Genomic DNA, 20,362 nt, shown 5'->3' with positions numbered 1-20,362 from the left:
TGGAATTCACAAGTTTTCTGTGAGACAATTCTATTCACTCTCTTATAATGTTTCTGTCATTGTGAGACAATTTTGTTCACTCTCTTATAATGTACTGGAATTTTTATATTTCTGTCATTGTGAGATAATTCTATAATGTCATTGTGAGATAATTCATTTTGTAATTCTGTTCATAGCAAGACTGATTGGATGCTGAACCATGTTAACACAATATCAAAGCACATTTATATCACAGTACATAATATCATAGTACATTTTGGTGATAGGTCACATACAACACCAGCTCACATAATACTAGTTGACTAGCAGGGACACAATTCTACTTGAGATGAGCACCTACAGGACACATAGTACTTGACTAGCAGGGACATGAACGCACAGAAGATCCCTTCTCATGCAAACCAAAACCAAAACCAAAGCCTTCTTCTGTGATGGATCAGTTGGTGCTCCTTCGTGCTGCTACAATTTTGGTGACAAGTCAGTAGACTGGAATCCGCCACTTCTCGGATGCCTTCTTCTGTGCTGCTGCAAGTTGACATTCAAGTGACAACTTTGCTGCTTTTTCTTTTTCCAGGGTATCAACAAGTCCACTGATTTTCACTTCTTTTGCATCTATCTTGCTCTGCAACTTCCAGATTTTCCTAATTTCTCCTTGAGAGGTCACCTACATGTCAAATTCAGGTTGTAGATATTTCAGTGCTAGTGTGTAAGCATCTAGGCCCTCAAAGGTATGTTTCGGTGATTAATGACAACCATTATTGTGACTAATGAGTTTGTGCAGCTTAATAGATCATTATCGCTCATTTGGTCATATGTCAAAAGAGGCCCCTCAATTTTATTATTCAAAAAGGCAATCTCGGTATTCAACTCAATTATATGTCAAGACTAAGGATCTTTCTAGTCCTAAGTGTCATAAGGATGAGAAGGACACTTAGGTTAGTATAGGTTTTATAGTTTTGTAGTGATCGCACTATTAAGAGGGGTTAAGGCCAAGTAACTTGAGCATGGACATGGTCAATCAAAAATGGATGCACACTATGGTCACTCAGGTTCCTAGAAGTACAAATAAGTGGTTTTCAACTTATATCTCAAGAATATTTGGATTTCATTCAAGACTCAAATCGGAAAATGCAAAATCAGAAAAAGTCTTTAACACCGGTTTAACCGACGCTTCCACTTTGCTATACGTCGGTTAAACGAAGTCAGCAGAGTCTGGACAAGTTCTATACACCAGTTAAACCGATGTTGTTTGAATTGACGTCGGTGCATTAGTCCAGAGTTGGTTTTTCCAGGGCATTTCAAGTTCAATACACCGGTTAAACTGACGCTATTTGAAATGAGACATCGGTACAATTGACCAGTGAGATGGTTTTTCCAGGGATTTCAGAAGTTGTACTCACCGGTTAAACCGACGATGGTTTTGAATTAACGTCGGTGCAGTTGTCTAGAGACTTGGTTTTTTAGTTGATCAGTGGACAACTACACTCACCGGTTAAACCGATGATACGTCGGTTAATCTGCCCAAGTTGTAACGGCTAGTTTTCAGAATGGGCAGTTTACATTCATCGGTTAAACCGACGCTGACTATTGGAGGTACGTCGGATTAACCGACGCTACACAGTTTTCTGGCAGCTTTTTTCCAACGGCTCTATTCGTGTGAGCTGCCTATATATACCCCTCCAATGGGTCATTTTGCACTCTCTTAACACCAGGCAACATTCATACACTCATACTTTGTTGAGAGCCACCTTGAGCTTCATCTTCCACATATTTGTTCATTCAATCAATCAAGAAGCAAGACTAAGGACTTGAGTAGAGAGAAGCTTGTGTGCATTCGTTCTTGGTGATCGGTTCTTGCTCAAGTGAAGGCCCTAGCTTATTACTCTTGGTGATTGGCAGCACCTAGGCGATCTTGGTGATTGAAGGTGTTTCTTCCGGAGCTTGCCAAGGATTGTGGGAGCCCGAAGAAAGTTGTACGTGGGTTGAGCTCCACCACGCCGGGATGGTGAATGGAGACTCTTAGTGAGCGCCCAAGTCTCGGTGACATGGGAGGTGACAAGACTCTTAGTGAGTGTCACAACGTGGATTAGGGGTGTGTGCCAACACATCGACACCACGGGAAAAAAATCCGGTTGTCTCTTGCCCACTCTTTCTTTTCAAGCACTTACTTTCATGCAATTATTCATGTGCTTGACCTTAGAGATCATAGCTTAGCTCTACTTTGCTTAGTTTCATATCTTTGTTAGCTTGTGTAGTTTGCTTTGTTAGCCGGTTGGTGAATTGAGCCTTGCTAGCATTGCAAAGGTTAAGGTTATTTTAATTGTCTTAGATTTTTGAAAAAGGCCCAATTCACCCCCCTCTTGGTCCATCGATCCTTACAATTGGTATCAGAGCCTCGTTGCTCATTTGGATCATTAGGCTTCACCGCCTAGAGCTATGACCAAGATGGGTGGTTCGCCGCCTCACTTCGAGGGCAAGAACTTTGTCTATTGGAAAGTTCGCATGGCCACATATCTTGATGCGATTGCCCCCGAAGTGTGGTTGTCAACAAAGACCGGGTTCACCGGAACTCCCACCACAGAACAACTAAAGTGGAATGCAAAGGCTAGGAATGCAATTTTCGAAGCCATTAGTGAGGAAGTCTTTGCTAGAGTAAATGGCATGGACTTAGCAAGTGATATATGGAAAGAGCTAATTGAAATTCATGAAGGCTCCACAAAAGTCCGTGAACGAAAATATCACTTGTTTAGAGCAAAGTATGATTCTTTTAAGATGCTTGCTCATGAAAATTGCAATGATATGTATTCTCGCTTGAATATCATTGTCAAGGACATTAATGCTCTTGAAGTTTCTAAAATTGACAGTGGCTCCATCAACCGCAAGATTCTCATGCTCCTTCCGAAGCCCAAGTATAATATTATCAATGCTATGCTTCAAAAGGAGAATCTTGATACAATGGAAGTGGGAGAGCTTGTGGGCGAAATTCGCGCTCATGAAATGGGTATCCTTGGTATGTCCGAAGAGCCAACAACAAGCAAGTCAATTGCTCTCAAAACCAAGGCCAACAAGCACCGCAAGCTCAAGATGGCCAAGCAAGAATCTAGCTCAAGCAATGAAGAAGAAGATTATCATGAAAGCTCATCCGATAATGAAGAAGATGGAGAACTTGCTCTCATGATGAGAAAGTTCACACGCTTGAGCGATAAGATAAACAAGAAGGGTTACAATTTTGACCCTAAAAGAAGAATGTTCCGGCCATGGGGAGATGTCAAGAACAAAACTTGCTACAATTGTGGAGAAAAAGGCCACATCTCTCCCGATTGCCCTAAGCCGGACAAGAGAAAGATGGACAACAAAAGCAAACATCGCCATGATTCAAGTGATGATGAAGAGGATGAAAAGAGGAACAAGAACAAGAAGGTTGGGAAGAAGAAGAGCCATGACAAGAAGACCAAGCTCTTCTCAAAGAAGAAAGGGCACACCAAGAGAAGCTTCTTGGTGGAAAAACAAGAGTGGGTGACCGATGTCTCATCAAGCGAAGATTCAAGTGATGAAGAAGACATCGTCACCATCGCCCTCACAAATGATGAACCACCACTACCTCCGCCTCCCATGTGCCTCATGGCAAAAGGTAAAGCAAAGGTATGTGAGGTAGATAGTGAAGATGATAGTGATGAAGAGCTTGACCCTTATGAGTTTAATAACCTCATTAATGAGTATACATCCGTCATCAAGATGGAAAAGGGCAAAGTCAAGATTCTTGGGAGCACTCATGCCAAGTTAGAGCTTGCCCACTCCGACTTGCTTGGCAAGTACAATGACTTGCTCAAAAAGCACAATGAGTCACTTGTACTTGCTAAGCAAGTTGAAGAGAGCCACAAAAAGCTTAAACAAGAGCATAGGGAGTTGGCTCACAAGTATCAAGAACTTGAATTTGCCTATGAAGCAATTGACCCAAGTCTTGAGAACTTTGTCAATGAAACCATTGAAAAGGTCAATGCTTCTACTTCATGTGATGACCTACTCATCAATGCAAATGCCACTAATATTGTGCCCGAGCTTGCTCCTTCTAGGGAAAAGGAATTGATGGATCAAGTGGCAAGCCTCAAGAGTAGTGTGGAGAAGCTCTCAGGAGGAGAATACATCCACAAGGAAATTCTCTTCAACAATGCACGTGACTATGGCAAGAGAGGTCTTGGTTCATTTCCAGAGCCAAATCAAGGCACCACTCCTTCTCCGGAGATCAAGACTAGCTTCATCAAGGAAGTTAGTTCATATTGCCAACATTGCCAAGTCACCGGGCACCACACTAGGGAGTGCACCTTACCATCACGTCCTCTTCCCACTTTACCAAAGAATTACTCATCAATGTTTCAAAATAACCATTTTCTCTTGAGTAAAGTGAAGGGCAAGGTGAAGGCCAAATTCATTGGCAAAATTGCTAAGGAGTCAAAGAAGAAGCTCCCCAAGCAACTTTGGGTCCCAAAAGCTCTTGTCACACATGTGCAAGGCCCAAAACTTGTTTGGGTTCCTAAAACTCAAAAGTGAATTCTCATGTGTGTAGGTGAACTACAAAGCCGGTGGAAAACATTGGGTACTTGATAGCGGTTACTCTCAACACATGACCGGCAATGATAGCATATTCACCACTCTTGAAGACCCCAGAGATCACGAACATGTCACCTATGGTGATAATTCAAGGGGAAAAGTTTTAGGTTTGGGTAGAATAGCAATCTCTAAAGATTTATCTATTTCTAATGTCTTGTTTGTAGAAGCTCTTAGTTTTAATCTTATTTCAATTGCTCAATTATGTGATCTTGGACTAACGTGTACCTTTGACAAGAATGGTGTTATAGTAACTCATGAAGAAGACAAGTCATTGGTATTCACGGGGTTTAGGCATGGCAATATTTACTTGGTGGATTTCTCTTCAAAGCAAACAAGCACCATGACATGCCTCTTCACCAAGTCGTCTCTTGGGTGGCTTTGGCATAGAAGAATTGCTCATATTGGCATGAGCAACCTCAAGAAAGCCCACAAGAGAGGGATGATCACCGGCTTGAAGGACGTTACTTTTGACAAGAACAAATTATGTAAAGCATGTCAAGCTGGAAAGCAAGTTGCAACACATCATTCCATCAAGACAATGTTGTCCACCTCCAAGCCGCTCGAGCTACTACACATGGATCTCTTTGGTCCAACTACATACAAGAGCATTGGTGGTAACCTCTATTGCCTAGTAATCGTTGATGATTTTTCACGTTATACTTCGGTCATGTTTCTAGGCGATAAGGGTGAAACTCCGGAAGTCTTCAAGACATTTGCAAGAAGAGCTCAAAGGGAGTACAACTCCCCAATTGTGAAGATCCGGAGTGACAACGGCACCGAGTTCAAGAATATGAAGATTGAAGAATGGTGCGATGAAGAGGGCATCAAGCATGAGTTCTCCGCCACCTACATGCCTCAACAAAATGGAGTAGTGGAAAGAAAGAACAAGACACTCATCACCCTAGCAAGAGCAATGTTGGATGATTATGGCACGTCCGAGAAGTTTTGGGCGGAAGCAATCAACACGGCGTGTCATGCATCCAACCGAGTGTATCCTCACCGACTCCTCAAGAAAACTCCATATGAGCTCATCACCGGGAAGAAACCAAATATATCCTACTTTCGAGTCTTTGGTTGCAAATGCTTCATCTATAAGAAGAAAATGCTCGGTAAGTTTGAAAGTAGATGTGATGAGGGTTTCTTTCTTGGTTATGTATCAAACTCCAAAGCATATAGAGTATTCAATCAAACCTCCGGGTTAGTTGAAGAAACATGTGATGTGGAGTTTGATGAATCTAATGGCTCCCAAGAGGAGGTTGTTGGCTATGACAATGTAGGTGATGAGGAGATTGATGAAGCTTTGAAGAAGATGTCCATTGGGGATATCAAGCCGGAAGAGGTGCATGAAGGCAATGATCTAGGGGGAGGACCTTCCTCATCTACACCAAGCACCTCTATGGCACCCCAATGATCTAGGGGGAGGGACATTCATCCATCAAGAAAAGTATACTAAAGATATCTTGAAGAAGTTCAAGATGATGAGTGCAAGGCAATCAAGACACCCATGGCAACTAATGGGCATCTCGACTTGGATGTGGACGGTAAACCGGTTGATCAATCCCTCTATCATTCTATGATAGGGTCTTTGCTTTACCTTACCGCATCTAGGCCCGATATAATGTTTAGTGTGTGCTTGTGTGCCCGCTTTCAAGCAAACCCAAAGGAATCACACCTCTCGGCTGTGAATAGGATCCTTCGGTATCTCAAGCACACCCCAAGCATAGGCTTGTGGTACCCCAAAGGCACTAGTTTAGATCTCTTGGGATACTCGGATTCGGATTTTGCCGGAAGCCGTGTGGATCGCAAGAATACCTCCGGGGGTTGCCACTTGCTTGGGCGTTCTCTAGTTTCTTGGTCGAGTAAGAAGCAAAATTCCGTGGCTTTGTCCACCGCGGAAGCGGAATATATAGCGGCCGGTGCATGTTGTGCCCAAATTCTATATATGAAGCAAATCCTTTTGGACTTTGGTGTGAAACTAGATAGGATACCACTCCTTTGTGACAATGAAAGTGCCGTAAAAATTGCCAAGAATCCAGTTCAACACTCTCGCACAAAGCACATTGATATTCGCCATCACTTCTTGCGTGATCACGAAGCCAAAGGAGACATATCTCTTCAAGGTGTGAGATCCGAGGAGCAATTGGCGGATATTTTCACAAAACCATTAGACGAGAGTACTTTTGTTAGGCTAAGGAATGAGCTTAATGTGCTAGATGCGGCAAACGTCATGTAAGTTGCCATGTCATATAGAAAAATGCATACATATAGGACACTTGTCTAACCATGGTAAGATAGTGATGAGCAAGGGTTTAGCTAGAGGTGGTGGTCCACTTGTTTTCCTCTAGGCTTGTAGAAAGGCTCATCATGAAGAAGCTTCCCGTGGGTTCAAACTTGGCAAGTAGATCTTAAATGCTTGCTATGCATTTCTTGTCATATAGATGTGCACTTCATGTTTAATTTACTTTCGCATGTGGTTGTAGCTTGCACCATCATTGCATGCGTAAGGGTCACAAAGGAGATCACTTGATGAAAATGAGACTTGTTTCATATGCAAGATCTTAATTCATGAAAAGTGAAAAGAGCAAAGTGTTAGGTGCGTTATTGCCTAGTGAGCAATGTCATGATGAGTTTGAAGCTTTCTATCTTCAATATTCCTATGACATGGCTCATACATTTTATTTTGCGCTTTGTCTCGCTTTGCGGCTTTTCCTTGTATTCAAAAAGAAAACTATTTAAGCTAGTGTGCTATCCTATTGATTTTTTGAGGGGTAAAGTCGCCTATTGAAGTCCATTAACTTGTGTTTAGTTGAATTTTATAAGTTTATTGGACTTAGCATAGAAGTGTGAGCTGAGTGAAGTTTTTTTTTGGGTTCACCAATTAAACCGACGCTCAAAGGTTTTTAACTCATCGATTTAACCGGCGTTACTACATTTCAGCCTCAGCTCAGTCAAACCAGGCGTTCAACCGGCGTATACAAATTTCGGAGCATCGGATCAACCGGTGAACGTAACACAGATCTGACCTGTCAATCAACCGGTGTTAGCAGCGTTCAACCGGCGAGTTATATTTACATATCGTCGGATCAACCGGCGTTCAAATGGATTTTGTGCTGAGTCTCAAGTGAACTGCACCGATGCAATCGACCGGTGTTCTAAACCTAGTCATCGGTTTAACCGGCGTTAAGAAAAAACGCGGGCCCACTTGTCATATATGTGTCTTGCTCGTGCAGCCGCCCTCTCTTTCTTCTCTGTTTCGCCCGCGTCCATCCGTCTCGAACCGCCGCCGCTCCCTCACCCACCGATCTCGCGCTGCCGCTCGCCCACTCACGCCGCCGTCGCCATGCGCAGCCTGAGCCGCCGCCGCTCACTCCACCCGCGCGCGCTCGTGCCGCTCCACTCCGCCGCCGCGCGCAGCCTCCACCACCGCTCCGCTCACGCGCCCGCGCCCGCGCCGCCACACGCCGCCCGTCCGCAGCCGCCACCGTGTGCTTCCACGCCGCCGTCAGGGTCAGAGCCGCCGTTCCTGCACCACACGCCGCCCACGCAACAGCACCCTTGGCCACAGCCGCAGCGTCTTCTCGCTCAGTGCTCGCAGGGTGCTCGACATTTTGCCCGAGCCACTTCTTGCGCTGTTTTCGTGCCGTGTTCGCTTTCCTACACTCCCGCGCCACGTTCTAGCCACTGCCAGTCGAGATGGGTCGCGAGAAGAGAAAGGGGAAGGAGGTTGTTGTCGAGAAGCCCGTCCGCAAGCGGACTCGTGCAGAGAGAGAGGCCGAAAGGGCCGAGATGGTGGCCAAGGCCGCCGAGGAGCAGGCGTCAGGCCATGCTCGTCCGTTCGCGATCAGGTATCCGCCAGCCAGGGGCAGGGGCAGAGGCCGAGGTATGGGCAGAGTTAGAGGTGCCAGGGCAACCAGAGTCACGACCGAGGCAGCAGCAGCAGAGTCAGATCACTCAGATTCAGCTGCAGAGTCAGATGCAGATTCAGAGGCAGAGCAGTCTGAGCAGTCTCAGGGGCAGAGCACTCAGGGGTCACCGACGACGGTCTAGCCGCACTCGGCAGACGTCCCCAGCAGTAGAGACTTCGCCAGCGACTGAGCATCGCACTAGACCGAGGACGCGAGGAGGTCACCAGCCACAGGAGCCTCGCAGGTCCGCAGCAGCAGCAGCAGCAGCTCGTAGAGCCGAGGCTCTAGAGGCCGAGCGCGCAGTGTTCCGTATGGACACTGTTGTGCGTCTGGAGCCAGGTGTGCTGCTCCAGAACTTGACCAAGGCCAATGCGGCAAAGGTCAAGAGGCTCAGGTGGAGTGTTGGGGAGGAGGACTAGTTCCCCGTGACCCGTGACAGCAGGGTCGACCGTAGGTTCTGGACATTTCTTCAGGCCAGTTTCTATGAGACCTACCAGAGGCGGGGCCACAGGATCTTCCCGCACAGAGTGCTTGACTGGGTGTCACTGAGGACAGCCGCAGGGGGTGCAGACGTCAGAGAGCACTTCGCTCACTTCAGAGGCCTGCCCAGGTTACTTCAGATAGAGCAGAACAGATATATCGAGGACTAGGTCAGAGTTTTCTATGCCACTGCCTGGATCGCTCCGGAGCGTAGAGCCGTACACTTTGTTTTTGGAGGCCAGGTCTTTGGTCTGTCGAGAGCGACGATAGCAGGGATACTTGGAGTTGACTTGGTTGATGTCTCCCTGCATGAAATGGTATACGGAGATGCATATCCACCGCGCAGAGCTATGATTGGCGGGATTGCACCTTCTCACGAGGCGATCTCTCAGTGCTTCCGCCAGCCGTTTCCAGCATCGTATGCCAGAGTGCCCAGCTTGCTGACTCCAGAGGCGTACGCAGTTCACATAGCCCTCCGGAGGACGTTGTTGCCGAGGAGTGGCTACCCAGAGGGGTTTACAGGCTTACAGCAGTTGTTACTACTTCACATCCTCACTCACGAGCCGTTCGATATTGTTGACTTTATTTTGGCTGAGATCGAGGATGTGATCACCGACGGGATGGGGGTCATGAGGCAGTTCCCTTATGCGCACTGGATTAGCTATATTTGCTCTATGATTGTATCAGCAGAGTCACCTGTCAGCAGTGTGTACCATCAGGATGAGGCTCCCCGGTTCCCAGTTCACCGTCCGACGACGACGACGACGACGATGACCCGGACCGTTTCATCGCCGTACCGCGACAGCCGGACCAGTAGCTCGCCTTTTTTGTGCTTTGACGCCAAAGGGGGAGAGAGTCAGGGGGAGTTGGAGTTAGGGGAGGGTAGAGTTAGAGAGAGCTCGTAGTTATCAGGACCTTGATGTTTTTATATCCCATTTGGTGCTAATTCATGGATATGTACTATTGGCGCTTGAGTATGCTGTGGTTTGAGACATATCTATGGATTTCGTTTGAGCCGTTGAGCTCCTTGGTTCTTTTTCGAGTTTGCTTGTGTTTATCCTGTTTTATCTTTCTCGCTCTCTCGTTATTTATGTTTGTGTTGTCATCAATCACCAAAAAGGGGGAGATTGTAAGCATCTAGGCCCTCAAGGTATGTTTCGGTGATTAATGACAACCATTATTGTGACTAATGAGTTTGTGCAGCTTAATAGATCATTATCGCTCATTTGGTCATATGTCAAAAGAGACCCCTCAATTTCATTATTCAAAAAGGCGATCTTGGTATTCAACTCAATTATATGTCAAGACTAAGGATCTTTCTAGTCCTAAGTGTCATAAGGATGAGAAGGACACTTAGGTTAGTATAGGTTTTATAGTTTTGTAGTGATCGCACTATTAAGAGGGGTTAAGGCCAAGTAACTTGAGCATGGACATGGTCAATCAAAAATGGATGCACACTATGGTCACTCAGGTTCCTAGAAGTACAAATAAGTGGTTTTCAACTTATATCTCAAGAATATTTGGATTTCATTCAAGACTCAAATAAGAAAAGGCAAAATCAGAAAAAGTCTTTAACACCAGTTTAACCAACGCTTCCACTTTGCTATACGTCGGTTAAACAAAGTCAGCAGAGTCTGGACAAGTTCTATACACCGGTTAAACCGATGTTGTTTGAATTGACGTCGGTGCATTAGTCCAGAGTTGGTTTTTCCAGGGCATTTCAAGTTCAATACACCGGTTAAACCGACGCTGTTTGAAATGAGACGTCGGTACAATTAACCAGTGAGATGGTTTTTCCAGGGATTTCAGAAGTTGTACTCACCGGTTAAACCGACGATGGTTTTGAGTTAACGTCGGTGCAGTTGTCCAGAGACTTGGTTTTTCAGTTGATCAGTGGACAACTACACTCACCGGTTAAACCGATGATACGTCGGTTAATCTGCCCAAGTTGTAACGGCTAGTTTTCAGAATGGGCAGTTTACATTCATCGGTTAAACCGACGCTGACTATTGGAGGTACGTCGGATTAACCGACGCTACGCAGTTTTCTGGCAGCTTTTCTCCAACGGCTCTATTCGTGTGAGCTGCCTATATATACCCCTCCAATGGGTCATTTTGCACTCTCTTAACACCAGGCAACATTCATACACTCATATTTTGTTGAGAGCCACCTTGAGCTTCATCTTCCACATATTTGTTCATTCAATCAATCAAGAAGCAAGACTAAGGACTTGAGTAGAGAGAAGCTTGTGTGCATCCGTTCTTGGTGATCGGTTCTTGCTCAAGTGAAGGCCCTAGCTTGTTACTCTTGGTGATTGGCAGCACCTAGGCGATCTTGGTGATTGAAGGTGTTTCTTCCGGAGCTTGCCAAGGATTGTGGGAGCCCGAAGAAGGTTGTATGTGGCTTGAGCTCCACCACGCCGGGATGGTGAATGGAGACTCTTAGTGAGCGCCTAAGTCTCGGTGACATGGGAGGTGACAAGACTCTTAGTGAGTGTCACAACGTGGATTAGGGGTGTGTGCCAACACATCGACACCACGGGAAAAAAATCCGGTTGTCTCTTGCCCACTCTTTCTTTTCAAGCACTTACTTTCATGCAATTATTCATGTGCTTGACCTTAGAGATCATAGCTTAGCTCTACCTTGCTTAGTTTCATATCTTTGTTAGCTTGTGTAGTTTGCTTTGTTAGCCGGTTGGTGAATTGAGACTTACTAGCATTGCATAGGTTAAGGTTGTTTTAATTGTCTTAGATTTTTGAAAAAGGCCCAATTCACCCCCCTCTTGGTCCATCGATCCTTACATAGTGCTAAGCAAAAATAAGGATATATACTATCTCTGTATGGAAATGGACAGTGCAGTGTATCAAATTCTAGTGACAAATCATCAATTTCATCATGCATAACTCCTACAGTTGAAATGATAAAAGTGCTCATGGCTGGCACATATATTGCTAAAATTATCAATTCAGTTTAGCCTCTAATAATATTAAGTCTCTGAATTAAGTCTGACAGTTCATATATGAGACAATCTATACTGGAACAAGGCAAATATGATATTCTGACAGTTGAAATGCAAAGATAAAAATGATACAAGTCTCTGAATGCCAATGTGAAAAGAAAAAAAAGGAGTTCCACGGATGGCATCACCTCCTCCTTCTTCTTCTTAGAGGTCGCCGAGGAGGATTTGCCAAGGGTTGTCGATACCTTCTTCTTCTGCTTGGACCTGAAATCGCGCAAGGTTAGCCTCACCTTATCTTCCTTGCTGCTTGAGGTAATCACCTATAAGTTTTAATCATACATAATCACCTATAAGTTTTAATCATACATAATCAGTTGATGAATAAAAAAATAGGCATGGTAAAAGATCATCTGCATGTAATTGTTATTCTCCAACATGGAAAGATGTGGCTTCGGTACTGCACATTTACAAGGTAAAGGGACAATACCACATAGATAGATTTCAGGGTTTTTTTTAGAATACGCTAGTTCATTTAATTATATGACTAGCATGCACAGGTTGCCATTTACAAGGAAAAGGGACAATACCACATCTAACACGATTGCAAGGAAAAATGACCATACCACATATAGGTAAACCTATTTACAAACTAAAAGGATGCACAAGTGCATCGACCAACAGCATCTACTTTTTTCCTTGCTTCTCTTGCAGTTCCTGAATTCTATAACCTGCCATACGAAGACAAGTACGCAGGAATTCCACATCAAATTCAATTACACCGCATTGCATCCTGGCTTCATCGCGCTGGGCCAGTGCTTCATCACGTTGTTGAATGGCTAAATTGTACTTCTGTTTAGCCTCTTTTTTGAACATCTCGAACTCCTTCCTCATAGCCTGAGCTTCCATCTGCACCAGATGTAATTCCTTCCTCACAGTGTAAGCACAAAAATTCACATTCTCTTGCTAAAAAGTCAGATTATAGTAGAAAAGTTTATATAAGTTGCAGCCAGGTAGCCCAATGGTCAGGTTTGGCTTCCTGCAGAACTTACCATCCTTGTCTCTGGCTTGCAGCCGGGCATGCTCCGACCGCTTCCTGCACACCATCGAGGGAGGAGGGGTGATGCTCTGCCGCTCGCCGGATCGAGTTGAGGGGGGGACTCATGGTCGTCGCCAGGTCTACGGGCCGGCATAACCGGGCCGTAGCGTCGCGCGTGTAGATCTTCCTGCCGCCGCTGGCCATCGCCCTCTGCGGCGTGATGCCCACCCGCGCCGCCGCCGGTGGCCACCCGCCCCGGTGCCGCTGCCCTCCCCCTCCGCTGCACGCTGCATAGCCGCTCCGTCATCGGTGGGTGTTGCCCTCGGCCGCATCGCCGCTCACCGGATTGAGGTGCCCGATTGGGGGAGGGAATCGATTGGCCCATGGAGAACCACCCCTTATAAGTGCCGTGGAGTACTATTCTTATAAACAAAATGAACACAAAAAACAATTCTGCCCGTGTAGCCCAATGGTTGTAACCTAACTTATGTCTGCTGGTGCCCGCAGTTTGATTCTCCAGGGCCACGATTTTTTTTTGCATTGTTTGCCCACTTAAAAAAAATCAAAGTCGAAGCCTACCAAAAAATTAGTGGGAAGCCGGAATCGAACTGCCGACCTCAGGTTCAAGCATGTAATGTCTTAACCACTGGGCTGTTTTACTTTTTATATATACCCTAGTTAACGTGCCACCCACTAGCATGTGGGAGCACCTGGATGGTCGCACGAAGAACAGGGACACATGGCGCGACGAGGCTGCTGTATACTTCAGATTTTCTTTTTTAAATCCGAAATATAAACTTCAAACTTGTATTTCACAGTCATATTAACTTCAAATTTGCCGATTCTTTTTTCTACCTTTTTGTAAAATTACAATCTTTCATTTAATATTATTTTCTGATGTGTTTATTGTGAATTTATAAATCAAATTTATATGAATGCATTTCTCCCATATTCGAGTACAATAACAACATATATTTGTACATAACAATTGGTAATGTGATTTCATATTGTACAATGTTATGCTTAACATGAGGTCATATCCAAATATGAAGTTCATACAAGTTCGAAAATGTTATGTGCTGCTGAAATCTCAAAGTTTGAGTTGAGTTGTATGAAACCATATGAGAGATGCATCCATTTATGAGCAAAGTATACTACCCCTTTATCCAAATCATTTAATTTTTTTTGGCAAACTGATGAACCTAAAATATGCTGCAAAATCAAATTTTTACCATTTTTATCACATTTACATGTTAAGATAATTGTAATGTGTGGTACTTTGGAGCAAGAAGTTTGAATTATCCCTAGAAGGGAATATAATTTTTCACCTGTCTCCTGAACATGGTTTAAAATGCGACATAGCAGGTTAAATATATTTTTTATTCAATTTTTCAAATCTTGTTGAAAGCACCCATAGTTCAAATTGAGATAAAAAAACACAAAAAAGCCCACTTACATGATACAAAAGATCAAATTTGGTTTTTTTTAAATTACAAGTTCATGACTGGGCTCCTTATTTATACATGGGAAAAAAAGAAATACTCGTGATAGTTTTTGGTTTGTAAATTACTTTAAATGGTGTCTTATATATTTTTTTATTTAGATGAAATATAGTTCAATTCACAAGGGATTCATTGGCGCGTGGGCTGAATTCAGTTTTCCCTCCTCCCGCCACTCCTTTGAGTCCACCACGCGGCAGCCCAAAAAAACTAATAGCCAAATTACGATAATACCCTCAGCTTGCTGTATGAAGCAGCCACCTGTACTAGGGTAGCTTGGTAAAAATACACACATCTCATCCACATCCGCCTCAAACCCCCCAGAAACCCTAGGCGGCTAGGCCTCAAATCTCATCCGCATCTCCTCCTCTGCAGCCGCCGCGCCCCCATGTCCTCCTCCACTGCCAGCCGTGGCGGCCGCGAAGCCTCCGCCAGCAGCCACGGCGGCCGTGAAGCCTCCGCCACCAACCCGCCACCGCGGCCTCCACTCCTCGTCCCCCATCCCGCTGCGGCGGCTACGACCCTGCCTCCGTCATCCAGGCGCGGCAGCCACGACTCCTCCTCCTCCGACGCCGCGGCAGCCACGTCTCCTCTGCCATCCGGGCGCATCAACCACGTCTCCTCTGCCGTGGCGGTGGCCACGACTCTTCCTCCGCTATCCGGGTGCGCCACGCACGTCTCCTCCACCGCTGCCGTGGACCATGTCGGCCAAGACTTCTCCTCCGCCAATCCCGGATCCTCCTCCGCCATGCTTGGTTCCTCCTCCGCCCCCGTGGACCACGCCGACAACAACTTCTCCTCTGCCATGCCCACGAAGGGTGGATCCAAGAATCCACAAGGTATGTGCTATTTCACATCTTCGTCTTCTGATTTTCTTCCTATGTGGTGGTGTGAACATGTCTTCCTGTGTGGTGGCGTGGCCTTGTGCTTGGGTGCCTTCCCTACAATTTTCTTTTCTTTGAAGTAGCTACACGAGAACTCAGGGCCGAATTTTGTTTAGCTACACGAGAACTCAGGGCCGAATTTTGGGTGCCTTATATTCAAGTCTAGCAGTTAGGGGTACAATGAATTGGCGTGGTTTAGGACAGTTAGGGGTATCCAAGTCTAGTAGTTCTTTATTTCTCCATCATCAATAGAGCGTTTCTTTTCAGGGCTTAGCTATTCATGCACCGTGATATAGTAGTGGTTTTGTCCATTCAAGCTTTGGCCCTTGCTAATTTGGGTAATCTTTAAAATATATCCACATTTATTTATTAATCTTTAATGCTGTAGTACTGGTTAAATTGGACATTCATGCATCTGTTGTAGTGATTAAATTGACCATTCAAGCTCGTATCCAGATTTATTTATCCTCAATGCTGTAGTATTGGTTAAATTGTCAATTCAAGCATGTGTCCTTACATTTTTAATCTCTTCGTACTACACCTTCCTAATAGGTTCTTAATCTGATCATAATTCAATTCACCATAGGACCGCCGCTTCATCCGTATGAAGAGGAGCGCCTAAGACAATGTATGCAGAATAGTGCAAGGTTGCAGCAACTTGGAATTCCTGGTTACACTACTTGTTTTGCAAGAGCATCTGCAATTTGTAAAGACAAGAGCAAGGAACATCAGAGAAGCAGAGAAGACTCTGAATCCGACTATGAGCCTTCACAAGAAGATAGTGCTGAACAAGATTTGGTTGATGATGACATTTCTAAGGTGATAACTTTTCCATCGTATCACGGCTTATCTTGATTTCTGTTTGGTAAATATAATTATCTACAAACTCTATCCAATAATGTTTGCTTCCCTTTGTAGCAGAAAAAATAACAACCAAACCTCAGATGTACCACCTGTTGGAGTGATGTTTCGCGCTCGTAGAGGGTGTATGCTGAGAACCTCCCTACTGAAGCTTGAAGATCAAAGAGAATTAATTTCAGGCCTGATGCAAGTCTTCCACCAAGTGGCAACCATGTCCCACCTCCATCACACCCAGATGTGAGCCAACAAGTTGATCGACCAGCTGGAACAGGCTAGTTCTACTATCATGTTTCTCATTATATTACCTTTGATTAGCTGTTGAATGCACTCTTACTTCCTGCTATATTTTAGATGAGGCAACTAATGTCGTACCACAAGCTGATGGTCACAACAATCTAGGCACCAAAGGTGATGCTTTCTTATAGTCAATAAAATAGCTTTGTTTGAATGATGAATATGTTCTTACTATCTGCTATTTTTAGATTGTAATGATGAGCTTCATGAGAACACCATGGCTGAAATAGCTGATGCAAATACCCAACCAGCTGGCGACACCCTGATGACTAATGAAGGTAATTGTTTGTTCGTTTATTTGCCATATTGGATATTACATTACTAGTTTAGTTGCTAAATGTTACTTGCAATATTATTAATCACTTACAACTAGGAGAGGATCGATGGAACCGAGGAGTTAATATGGGGCATGGTCTGCAAAGGATGAACCGGTCTCGTCGTGGCAAGCTACCAATTATCAAACCTGAAGGGTATATCAGGCCTGTGGTGCCTGATATTGCTTCAAAGTATGCAACTGAATGCAACATAACTGTTAGGAACCATGTGCCTGTGCTCAAGCACTGGAAGGAATACAAGAAACACCCGGTTCTGTTTGACCTTTTTCTGGGAATACTATGTGTGAGTACATTCTCCAAGTCCTTTCCTCTGTTTGTAAATCTATGAGCATCATCTATTTATAAATCTGAGTTTCCACTATTTTAAATCATGCACCCTATTGTCTGCTAAATAAAAAATCTGCAATACTCTAAGCATAAAGAGATTCTATATAGTAAATTTTCTGCCATGTCTAATAGTACAGCTGTGATTCCCTCCTTATGTTTTTTCCAATAGAATCTGGTCATAAGTGTCTTGAAAGCTATACGTTTTCTCAGCTATCATATTTCTTATACATGTTCTTCCATCTGATTAGGCAAAGTTCTACATTGACACAAATGATGCTATAGTTAGACATGGTTGCATTGAAATGATGAAGTCTGCAGTTCGCCAACAACGACATTGGCTGAAGAAAGACGATTTTGATCCTTTCCCACTGCATTTGGTTTCGAAAACTTCTCCTATCAAATCAACAAGTAATGAACAGTGGATGGACCTTGTAGAATCATGGAATCATGGAAGAGTCCGAACAAAATGATATTCCATCCCTAAAATACCAACCTCCACCTTGTACATGATACTTTGGCACTTGTCTAACATGTATTCTTTATATGATGTAGGAGGCATGTCAAAAGAATAAAGACAATCGAGGCAACGTCAAGTTCCATCAAACAACTAGCTCTCGTAGCTACCCGGTTTTTGTAGAAAACTTGGTAAGTGTCATGTGTTAGCCTCTTCTCTTTTGTCTTCTACATAAGGTACAACTTTGCATGATTCACTTCGCATACAATGTGGTATATACTAGTATTTCCATTTGCTGGTAGTGACTGCATATCTATTTTGTTGAATTGAACAAGTTCTGTCCTGTTTAGCAAATTTTTAGCTATTGTAGATATGCCTCACGTGCATGACTTTAGTGCTACCATTTTGCATATTTTTGACTTACTTCCATGCATGATTGATCAGTTTCCTATTTCCTAGTGAACATGTTTAGATGCCTGTTCTGACCAGTGAGTAGGCTGGTTTTGTCTTCTATGCAACTTTACATAATTCACTTGTCATACAATGTGGTACATAACTAGAATTTCTATTGCCTGGTAGTATCTGCATTTCTATTTTGTTGAATTGAACATGTTCTGTCCTGTTTTACCAAATATTTAGCTGTTCAAATGTCTCAAGTGCATGACTGTAGTGAACCCATGCTGTATAATTTTAACTTTACTTCCATTCCTGATTAACTAGTTGCCTATGCCCTAAATACAAAGTGAACATGTTGTTTACATGCATGTTTTGACAAGTGAGCATTTTGTCCTATCATTTGTTGCTACAATAAGCGCTATGACAAATTAAGTGATCTGGCTCCATATAATTTTTTTTCCAAGGACATGAGTTTGAGGATAATGTGCCTGATGCATTTGATTTGTTCAAAGTCTGCCACTACAATAAGAAAAAAAAGGATTCACACCTGCTATAAGTCACCTCTGATGGTTACATTCTGAATTGATTATTTCAAACTACCCCATGATCTTGAACCATATTTTCTGCTTGCTTCCTTGCTAGACTGAAATGGAAAACCAGCTGGCAGCAGAACCACCAGAAGGTGAAGAACCCAAGTCAAAGGCTGAGGTTGTAGCTGATGTGCTTGAGCGCAACAGCAAGAACAATCAGTTCCTTCAGAAAGTGGGGCTATAGGCTGAACGACGACCAAGGAGACGTGATGCTGCAGCACAACTAGAAGCAGAGAAGATGGCAAATGCTGGTCTTCGATCAATTATCAGCAACCAATCAAAGCAGCTGGAGGAAGTTGAACAGGCAAGGATAAGGGACAAAGAAGAGATGAACAAGAAGTATGCAAACTTGGAGGCCAAACTTGAGCTTTTGCTGGGTACAAATTGACAAAGCTTACTGACTTGCTATGCTACTTTTTGTTAGAACCAAACTTGTGTAGTTGCAGCCCATCTTTTGCTGTGTTGAAGAGTGTCTTGTGTGCACTGCTAGTCTAACCATTGGGAATTTTTGTTGTTAGCAGAATTTTTATACTGTGCTCTATAGCATTATGATCCTGATTTAAACTAATTCTGGTGATGGTAATTTGGATGATAAATTTTTTATCTTGTGGGCTGAATTGATTATTTGATAAATGGGCTAAATTTTTCATGGGCTTGGCTGTTTCAATCTGAGTGGAATTGTAATGGGCTGAAAACGTCCCATCTTAGTGGCCTAGTTTCAAAATGAACCCAACAACAAGTGGACCAGGATTTTCAGAAAATGCCACGTCATCAGCCATGTTGGCTGCCACATCATTGGCCACGTAGGATGCCACGTCACCCGCCACGTAGGATGCCACGTCACCCGCCATGTAGGATGCCACATAGCCGCCATGTCTTCGGCCATGTCAGCCGCCACGTAGGATGCCATGTCAGCCGCCACGTAGGATGCCACGTCAACATCCATGTCATTGATAGTTGAACACGTGGCATTATCCGTGACAATATCTGTGATGTTTATTTTCATCATAGATATTGGGCTTGGGTTGGGCTAAGTGGACTTCGGGCCATTTTGTGACGGTTTAGAAACATCATAGATCGTGCCAATTTGTGACGATGACAGAAAAAACGTCACTCGATTTAATCTGTGACGCTCAATACATGACGTTATCCGAAATCGTCACGAAATCGTCATAGATGATGTTTTGTGACGTTTTTTCAGCAATCTGTCACCAATTTGTTTCGTCATAGATTAAATGATTTCTTATAGTGGGCGCGGAGGAGGAGGAGGCGCGACGGAGGCGCACGAGGAGGCGCGGAGGACGCGGAGGCGGGGCTGGTGAGCTCCGGGCTCCGGCAGCGGCCGGATCCGGCGCAATGTGGGGGCAAACGGCGGTGAGAGGGGGCGGAGGGCCAACGGTGGCCGAATCCAGCGCCGGGTAGGATGAGTCGGAGGCGACGTTTGGACCCACATATCAATCACAGATGACAGACCAAAAGTCAAAGTACCGCAGAAACGATCCGTTTTTTATAAGTAGGTATAGATATAGTCAGTGGCGGAACCAAAAATTTTGAGTAAGGGGGCCGATCGGACACCTTGTACTATATCAAGATAAATATACGTGTCACCAATATTTTGGATATAAAAAATGCTTCGTATATGACCTATTTGCACTTATACGACCTCGTAGTATACAAACTATATATATGCTAACGTATTGCAAATTTGCAATCTCTTTCTTTTCTAAAATAATA

At 44.2% G+C, this 20,362-nt stretch overlaps 1 protein-coding gene and 3 long non-coding RNA genes across 4 annotated transcripts; 3 read left to right on the top strand and 1 right to left on the bottom strand.

The window, feature by feature from the left end:
• Window positions 1-202: 202 nt before the first annotated feature.
• LOC120643770 lies at window positions 203-12,271 on the bottom strand. The gene is made up of 2 exons (XR_005663169.1): window positions 12,141-12,271; window positions 203-664 (listed from the first exon to the last, which is right to left on the bottom strand). It is a non-coding gene; the product is annotated as an uncharacterized LOC120643770 (long non-coding RNA).
• A 2,604-nt stretch (window positions 12,272-14,875) lies between these two features.
• Window positions 14,876-16,502, top strand: LOC120645373. The gene is made up of 3 exons (XM_039922164.1): window positions 14,876-15,326; window positions 15,958-16,190; window positions 16,290-16,502. Exons 1-3 carry the CDS (start codon window positions 14,876-14,878, stop codon window positions 16,299-16,301), a joined length of 696 nt encoding a protein of 231 aa, XP_039778098.1. The 3' UTR covers window positions 16,302-16,502.
• Window positions 16,503-16,577: 75 nt separating this feature from the next.
• On the top strand, window positions 16,578-17,104 carry LOC120643768. The gene is made up of 3 exons (XR_005663167.1): window positions 16,578-16,640; window positions 16,715-16,804; window positions 16,900-17,104. It is a non-coding gene; the product is annotated as an uncharacterized LOC120643768 (long non-coding RNA).
• Window positions 17,105-17,739: 635 nt separating this feature from the next.
• On the top strand, window positions 17,740-18,566 carry LOC120643769. The gene is made up of 2 exons (XR_005663168.1): window positions 17,740-17,833; window positions 18,503-18,566. It is a non-coding gene; the product is annotated as an uncharacterized LOC120643769 (long non-coding RNA).
• The last annotated feature ends 1,796 nt before the right edge of the window (window positions 18,567-20,362 follow it).

The sequence above is a fragment of the Panicum virgatum genome, chromosome 8K (assembly GCF_016808335.1).
Source record: "Panicum virgatum strain AP13 chromosome 8K, P.virgatum_v5, whole genome shotgun sequence".
NCBI lineage: Eukaryota > Viridiplantae > Streptophyta > Magnoliopsida > Poales > Poaceae > Panicum > Panicum virgatum.
The sequence above is the reverse complement of the archived record's forward strand: the minus strand, read 5'-3'. Positions and strand labels throughout refer to the sequence as shown.